Source organism: Osmia lignaria, chromosome 9 (assembly GCF_051020975.1).
Source record: "Osmia lignaria lignaria isolate PbOS001 chromosome 9, iyOsmLign1, whole genome shotgun sequence".
In the NCBI taxonomy this organism is placed as follows: Eukaryota; Metazoa; Arthropoda; class Insecta; order Hymenoptera; family Megachilidae; genus Osmia; species Osmia lignaria.
The window spans coordinates 13592316-13601196 of NC_135040.1; the positions used below are offsets into that span (position 1 = coordinate 13592316).

At 28.7% G+C, this 8881-nt stretch overlaps 2 protein-coding genes across 4 annotated transcripts; one reads left to right on the forward strand and one right to left on the reverse strand.

Moving 5' to 3' along the window:
* Positions 1–52: 52 nt before the first annotated feature.
* AIF (Apoptosis inducing factor) lies at positions 53–3699 on the forward strand. Of its 2 annotated transcripts, XM_034315547.2 has the most exons (13): positions 53–337; positions 768–872; positions 954–1057; positions 1200–1254; positions 1334–1491; positions 1571–1701; positions 1770–1945; positions 2013–2204; positions 2289–2482; positions 2579–2831; positions 2904–3088; positions 3149–3343; positions 3449–3699. In XM_034315547.2, exons 1-13 carry the CDS (start codon positions 247–249, stop codon positions 3518–3520), a joined length of 1911 nt encoding a protein of 636 aa, XP_034171438.2. In that variant the 5' UTR covers positions 53–246; the 3' UTR covers positions 3521–3699. The 2 variants fall into 2 exon arrangements, with proteins under 2 accessions (XP_034171438.2, XP_034171428.2); XM_034315537.2 differs by having other exon boundaries at positions 768–1057.
* A 173-nt stretch (positions 3700–3872) lies between these two features.
* Positions 3873–8859, reverse strand: LOC117600286 (protein broad-minded). Of its 2 annotated transcripts, none has more exons than XM_076689959.1 (9): positions 8724–8859; positions 6875–8520; positions 6471–6808; positions 6188–6384; positions 5774–6109; positions 5359–5678; positions 4609–4786; positions 4155–4370; positions 3873–4094 (listed from the first exon to the last, which is right to left on the reverse strand). In XM_076689959.1, the coding sequence occupies exons 2-9, from the start codon at positions 8407–8409 to the stop codon at positions 3987–3989; spliced, it is 3228 nt and encodes a 1075-aa protein (XP_076546074.1). In that variant the 5' UTR covers positions 8410–8520; positions 8724–8859; the 3' UTR covers positions 3873–3986. The 2 variants fall into 2 exon arrangements, with proteins under 2 accessions (XP_076546074.1, XP_034171396.2); XM_034315505.2 differs by having other exon boundaries at positions 6875–8551.
* Between the last annotated feature and the right edge of the window lie 22 nt (positions 8860–8881).

An 8881-nucleotide genomic window follows, 5' to 3' on the forward strand; every position in this document is an offset into this window, starting at 1 on the left:
AGCTATCATTCGTTATTAAATACTGGTTTTAAGAAATTTTCTTAGGTTTCTAATGTGGTACATAACATTTTTCTAATGAAATGTTTCAAATTCAATGAAATTCAATTAACTTGGTAATGGAGTGTCCCGCGTTAGTTAAGGGTAATCGGAAAACTGTACAGCGGCTTTCAGTCGTGCGCGTGGACAACAAAACCGGCCACACGCGCCACCTCCATATTGCATAAGGCCAAAATTGGCCGGTCAAAAATGTTAAGCTGTGGTAGAGTTATCGGACAATTGCCAAAACTTACGAGGCATTCCCATGCTAATCGTTTTTGCCGACCTTTAAAATATATTGGTAAGCATTCATTTAATTATATGTTGAAAAATAATTTAATTTATTTAAATGTTTCCTCTGTTTTCGAACTGATTTTTTTCTTCGATTAAATATTAAATTAATATTTCGTTTCATATTTTTATAATCATAATTAATAATCATATTTCTTAATTCTATATACATGTTTAAATAATGTTATCTTCTAACTGATATTCCTTTAACTTTATGTGTGATATATTCTGTAGAAACTATACACCACGCGATATAACCTCATAACTCAAATCTGATTACATTACTTCAAATATTACCTTTGTTGACCATTAATAAAATTCTTTCTACTGTTTTTATATATTTGAATTTTTTAATAAGATGTATGTAATATTTTTTATATTAATGTTTTGTTTGTATTTTACAGTTCTATAATTGTTTTTTGATCTTTTATTTGTTTTAGGAATTGTTAGCATTAATAATTCATGGTTCAGTTCCAATGTGAGCGACAAGAAAACATATAAGCCTCCAGGCACCACCATAAAACCGGAAGAATGTGTACCTGACAGTACGTATTTAAAACCAAAGAGAAACATACCTCTATGCGAATTATCTCCTAATGCATCTTGTCCATCATCTTGTTATGAAGTTTGCGGAAAATCAGATGATTCTCAGAGCTCTAAACCACCTCCACCACCACCTTATTGGAAGATATTAGCAACTTTACTTATTGCTGGAGTTACAATATACGCTGTATGATAAAAATATATTGTAACATTTTGTTTTAATTTTTTGTAATATTTAAAATAACACAGATCCAAATTTTTAATATAAATCAGGTAGTAGATTTCTTTTTTTTATTTCTTTAACATCTTTGTTCAAACATACCTTATAGATATCTTCCTCAAATTGGTTTACCTCTAAGAAATCAGATTCTCAAAAGGATGTAGGTAAGAATACATTAAATTATACTTAATAATCATTTAACTTTTCAAAACTTACAAAATTAATTTTGTGTGAAATATTTAGATAAAAAGGATTCAAGGAGACATAGAAGAACTGATAAAATTAAATCACCACCAACTTCTAGTTCATTCCCTCAACATGTACCTTACCTTTTAATAGGTGGAGGAACAGCTGCATTTTCTGCATTTAGGTCTATCAAATCTAGAGATCCTAGAGCTAAGGTAAATTACAATAGTCTCTGAATATAAATTGATTTAATTAAAACAAAAAAAAAGTAGCACAAGTAAATATTTGTTATAGGTTTTAGTAATTACAGAAGAAGGAGATTTGCCATATATGAGACCACCGTTATCTAAGGAATTGTGGTATAACACAGATAGGAAAACAAGTGCACAGTTACTTTTTAAACAGTGGAATGGAGCTCAAAGAAGGTAATTATTTATTTATTAGTGAGATAATTATTTATAAGTGTTTTATCGCCTGTTTGTTTACGTTATAGTATATTTTACGAGCCACCTGAATTTTATTCAAAAATTAAACATTTGATTGAGTCTGAAAAAGGTGGGGTGGCTGTGGCTACAGGTTGGAAAGTTACAAAAATTGATGTTTCAAATAAAATTGTAACGTTGGATGATGGTTATGAAATAAAATACGACAAATGTCTAATTGCAACTGGTAAGCGATTTGTTTTTAGAATATATAAAACAAGAGTAAAATTATTATCGTCTAATATCTTTTATAGGTGCATCGCCTAAAAATCTTCCAGTTTTTGAGTCACTTCCAGACGAGGTTAAAGATAAAATTAGGACGTTTAGAACAAAAGAACAGTTTCTTGATTTAGAAGATAATGTGCATAATCCTAAATGTAAAAATATAGTAATAGTTGGTGGAGGATTTCTTGGAACGGAACTCGCTTGCTCACTTGCTCGTAATTGTGCGTTTTCATTACTCTTTTTTTTTTTATAGTGGTACACAACGTTTTAATTAGCATCGAAATAATAGTTGTGTTTTTATTTAGTACCCGAAGATAAAAAAGTACATCAAGTATATAAAGAGAAATTTATGATGGATCAAGTATTACCGCAATATTTAAGTGAATGGGCAACAAGAAAAGCAACATTGGAAGGTGTTAATTGTATTCCAAATTCTGAAGTTGAAGACTATTATTACAAGAATGGACAATTATCGCTCATTCTTTCAGGAAATAACGTTGTACGTTTTTGTTTCGCGTAAAAATTTTCGTATAAAGAATCCAAATAACACTACAAATATTTCTTTTTTCTCTATTTTTTTATTTTACATGAAAAGATTGATGCTGATGAAGTGATTGTAGCGGTAGGCGTTGAACCAAATACTGATTTGGCGAAAGTTTCGCATTTAGAAACAGATCCTGAAATAGGTGGCTTCCTTGTTAATGCAGAATTGGAAGCAAGAAGTAACCTCTGGGTTGCTGGAGATGCAGCTTGTTTTTATGATATTAGACTGGGTAGAAGAAGAGTAGAACATCACGATCACGCTGTAGTTTCAGGAAGATTAGCGGGAGAAAATATGACTGGTGCAGGTGGGTTAAAATTAACATTTATTAATATAAGAATCGATATAAATGAAATTGATCGATTTATATTTTTATTAGGAAAACCATATCTTCATCAGTCAATGTTTTGGTCCGACCTAGGACCAGAAGTTGGATTTGAAGCAATTGGTATTGTAGATTCTACATTGCCAACTGTAGGAGTTTTTGTAAAAGCAGAAAAAACTGATACTTCGATAACAGCCATCGATACTTCAAATGAAACCGCTAAGTCCTCAAATGAAAAGGTAATAAATCATCAACGTTTTGTTTTGACGAGTCTAATAATTTGTATCTTTCTAACATAGAAGTTACATTCAACGCAATCACAAAGCTCAAACGAAAATGATAAATCAGTACGTAATGTTGATTCAAAATCTACAGCAGAGGAACCTACAAATTATGATGACTTTGAAAAAGGAGTCATTTTTTATTTACGCGATGATATTGTGGTTGGAATAGTTCTTTGGAATATTTTTAATCGGATGTCTATCGCCAGGCAGGTGAGTCCATGAAATATATTAAACATTAAGCTCTCTTTTATTCATATTTAGTAAAATACACATACTTTAAAAGATACGTTTATCTTTTGTATATTCGTTGTTTAGGTACTTGCTAAAGGCACAAAATATGATGATTTGAATGAAGTAGCCAAACTATTTACTATTCACGATGACTGATTCCATTAGTGCAAAGCTTAAATGACAATACTGTGTCATTGGTGTATATACGATTATTTATCTACTAATTCTGAAAGATTTTACCAATAAAAAAAATCTACAATTTATATCTTGTTCCTAAGTTTGAAAGGTACGCTTGTATAAATACTGCACATACCAGGTACAAAGTATTTTCAAAAGAAGATATTCACACGTGTTTGTTAGATCATTACAACCTGTGAATTTTATTAGAAAATAAATGAAAAACTGCTTTATTAATTATTTAATCAGAGTTTAATATTTTCTTCAACAATATCGTTATTAATACACACAATATATATAAAATTGTTAACAATTTAGCAAATATGTATATTTTGACGCATTAATTTAAATATGCAATTTTTTGTATGGAATGAAAAATTATTAGAAAAGGTATTGTTTTGTTTCTATAATTTACAAATAGATTTTCATATTTTAAAAGTTTCGTTTAATTGAATCCTTTGATGGTAAATTTTGGTAAAATTCTATTTCCATATCTTTTGTCTAATGTATCCATAAATTTAATGTAGTCGTGGCACTGGTACTCATTTAATACCTACAAATAATATAAAAATTATTATGTATATATAAATAAATTTTATATATAAACACATACCATATGCTCAGGCCACAATTTTCCATTTGTTATATCTTCCATTATCTTATGCTGACAGTGGTACAAAAGTGATACACAGTAGTATATTATATAGTCAGATGAATATAAAATGCAAATAGCAAAAAAATTCATAATTTGAGGCCAAGAAAGTAAGCCCCAAAAACATTGAGATATCATTAAGTTACATATTAAGGACCAATTCATTCCAGAAGTATTCTGTATTACATAATAAATTAGCAAAATTATTATAGAAATAATTGCAGAACAAAAGATACGTTACGATCCATTTTACTATAACTTTTAAAATGATCTTGAGTTTAGAAATAAGGATTCAATTAAGGTAAACGCAATCGTGCAACATTATTTTATTTCGCTCAAATTACATGTTGCACTTCCTTTAATCGAGTCCAAATTTCTAAGGAAAAAAATAGAACATCATAATATATGTATCTACCTTAAGAGCAAATTTGATATGTGGAAATTCATTGCTAACAATGCTCTCTAAAACTTGCATAAACTTAAATTGTGTAGCACATTCTTCTCTCATATATTTATCTAAAACTTTTCCCAAATTAGGCCATAAAAATATGGTTACCGGAAACTGGATTAATTGTGTGATAAATATTTTACACCTGTAATCATCAGATTTATAGTATCATTTTATTTTAGTAGGTCAATGATGATAAGTAACTATCTTATATGCGCGTTGTCATTAAAAATGATGACTAAGTTTTCAACCTGAGACCTGCCAATGATGATACTTTGACTAGCTAGAGTTACCCTTATGCTTTTTTCTTTGATAAAATACTGGCAATTTGTATGTTTTTATCAGAATACTTTTGTAAATACTTATAAAAGTTGTTCTGGTAAAACGTTTTAAATAGCCAGTGAAGGGTGTATTCGCGGTCAACTGAGGCAATTTGTATGAGGTATAATATATATATAAATAATAAAAAATTAATGCTTTGACAACGCATTCACTTTGAGATTTATCATTTTTTATGCCATTATTCTTACTTTACAATTTGAAAATTGGTAATTTTGTGATGTATATTATAGAAATTCCTGGACACAATTTTCTCTTTAGTCTCTTCTTTAGCATAAAAACGAACATAAAATATGTGGCCTCAAAGTGTTGAAAAATAACATTATTACGCAGTATAACGTTATAAAAAAACTAAAGTCTGAAAAAATGAAAGTATACCTCTGTATCTCCCCTTTGCAAATAATAAATACCGTTGATAAAAACCAATCGAATCCATCAAATTTTTTTGGCCTTTCATAATTTATAAATCTATAACATGCATTAATAAACTCTTGTAATTTTTCCTTTATTTCTACTGTATTTTCTAAAATTTCATTTTGTTCTGCATAATGTAAAGCTAAGTTAATTCCATGGATTTCTTCTGGAAACCAAAAATCTGTACTTGACGTTATATTTTCTTGCCACTGAAAATGTTCTCCCCAATCTGCAGTAGGAATTGCTTTCTGCATTTGATCTACTAATTGAATCAGTACTGTGTCCTAATAAAGAAAAAAGTGTTTCATAAAAATGAAATAAGTATATAGTAAAATTTAAGCATTAATGTATATCAAATAAAATTGAAAGATATGTTGACCTTTAGTGGATCAGATGATACTTTATATGCATCTCTAATCTGTTGAACCCAGTTACTATCTAACAGTCCAGGTTTATTTTCTCGAAGCAAATTTTCCAATTCGGAATCATACTCAGTTTCTGAAAAAGATGTGTCTTTTTCATTTGATTCCCAAGGAGATAATTTTGTCAGATCTTGTGTTTCTGATTTGAAAACTTCTTCTTCATCTTTGCTTATAATAAAATATGTTTTTGATATAATTTTCTGTCGCATTACAGCATACTCGTCGATACACGAACAGCTAAATTCTTCATTTCCACCTTCTGTATTTAAATTTTGAAGCTCTAATAGTATGTTCTACAAGACATTGACATTAATGTAAAATGTAAGAAGAAAATTGCAGCAGCTTGTTTTTAAAATTCATTCATATATTACCTGGAAATTCAATAATTCTAGCAAATATAAGCAAATATTTAAATTCCAGATTACAGTATTTAATGATAAAAGTCCCAAATAGTGATAATTTGATTCAGAATTTATCGAACTCTGAAAAAGTTGAAGTAAATTAACTGGATAGTATAGTTCTTCGTTATTATCTGATTTTTTAAAATTTGTCATAAATGCTGAAAAGCCTAATAAAATTGAAGATAAATAATCAGTATCAATAAAAGTGGTTAATATTAGATTCAAGTGTAGTAGTACAGAATTTTATACTTACATTTAAAATTAAGAGAAAAAAATGTAAGGATATGTAGAAAATTTTGAATAATTCCATGATCCCATGGATCATAAAAATAATCTGGAGCTTCTAATATTTTACATGTTTCCAAAAGCAAATTTGATAAAACATGAGGTGCAAGAGTAGCAATTACATCATGTCCTAGTTGAAAATAAGCAGCAGATGATATAAAATTAACTACTTCCATTGATGTCCAGGACATTCTCAAAGGTGCAATAGATCCTTCAATTAATTCTTGGAATACCGATGTTTCCTGAACAAGAACTTTCAATCCTAATGGTATAGATACCATTTTAAGCAATAATGTATTAACTGCGCTGAAAATAAATTTTTAATAAGTATTATTTTGTTAATAAAGTATGCAGTCCATAAGTAGAAATTACCTATTCATTTGTTGAGCTTTAATTTCATTTTCAAGATAAGATTTATTTAGCTTATGGTAAAAATATGATACAGCAGGATAAAATTCTTTTTCTATTTTATGTTGTATAATTTCATATACATCAAATATATCAAATAACTTTTCCATTACTTTAAACAATTTTAGAAGATATTCGATATTTATTATAGAAAAAGGTTGCTTTAACATATTAGATGCTATCATTACAATAAACATAGCTGGACATTTTGATACGCTATTCTCGAAATTTACCGTATGTTCTTTGCATTCAGAAATTAGAAACGAAGAACCATCTGCTGTGTCCAACATGTGTAAAATAATATTTAACGTATGTACCCATATCTTAATATTATTTTCAGAAAGAGAAGACAAATGACATAATGCGATATGATAAAATTCATAATTGTATAAAATAGTTGGTTTATCTAATATAATTTGTAAAGCATAACAAGAAACATCGTATACACCATTTAATGTTTCCATGGCTAATTTATTTAAGGCTTTTAAACAAGCAGTTAGAAATTCAGAAATTGAAAAGGGAGGATCAAATACATTTTCTTCTAAGATTTTTCGACCTGCTTCGTAAGCACAAAGTTGTGATATAAAGCACAAACAATGAAGATAAGTTACTGTTTTTATAGTATTTCCATTAATGATAACTTCCATTGAATCATCATAGATAGAAATTGTTATAGAATGAGGAGGCTCTTCCAATCCCTTTTGCGTGTAATGCATTATTTGTTGCAATAAACTTGGCGATTTTCCTAAAGCATTCAAAAACATTTTTCGAGTAATAAAATTAATCATCCATTTTTTACTCCAATCAGCACATGGTTCTAGTACAGAAATGATGTTAAGTATATTTAATGGTTTAGGTTGCATTGAACTTCCAAATTCGTGTGTACTTAAAAATGTTATAAATTGTTCCGTTAATTCTTCTGTACTTTTGTCGGGATTTCTTGTGGTTTTCAATTTTTCTTCGTTGTAACGAATTATTAAATGTATAATGCGGAATACTCTTTCGTGTAAAAAAAACTTAAAATTAATGCCAGCAATTAGAGTAGGTAATATTTCAAATGTCTTCTGCGAATGGTATTGAGCATTAAAGGCATCCAATAAATTTGTGTATACATCGTGTGATTGTAAACAGCTTAACAATTTTGCATGTACTTGTAAACTAGCTGCAAAAATAGATCTACTCTCATCTGTGAGACCGTCCAGTAAAGCCTTTCGAAGCAAGTCCCATACTGGATTGCTATTTAAATTTGATAGGTCACTTTTTAACAGAATTTCATAACCAGCTAATCTAACATGAGCAGGTTTATCTTGACTAATTTTATAAATAATAATATTGTAACATTCGTCGTTATTTAATGGAGAATTCCAGTCTTCGCATGTTTGATCACTTATACAAGAAAAAGACGACTGAGGTCGAGAATCGGAAATTACAGTTGACGTAGATCTTGATGCTGATTGTTCAGCAACTGTAGCTTTCATAGAATTCAACAAGGTAGACATTTCTTTAGAATGTATAAGTTTTTTAGCTATATCGGTATAGTCCACATGTTCATTCAATGATTTTTGTACCTTAGTTTCAAATTCATGTCTTAAACATTTTTTAATCCACTTCTGAAGATTCGAAGAAATATTATTTTCCATACTTAAAAGATAATACAAAATTATTTACACAATCATACAAACTGTAACTAAAACTAAAAGCATGTAACTGTAATGTTTTGACTTTGTTTCTATGACTACCAACGAAAGTATACATGTAGACATGTAGCTTTATATTCTATATAAATTTTATATAAGACATGTTTTATACATACCTGAATCACATATTTAGAATGATTTGTTATATGATTTGTAATTAGAAATGTTCGAAATAAAATTTGAAATATTTTATAATTGAAATAATGTGTATGTATATATAATATGTATGTGTTTATAACACTTGAAAACTGGACGAACTTTTTGGTTCGAGAAT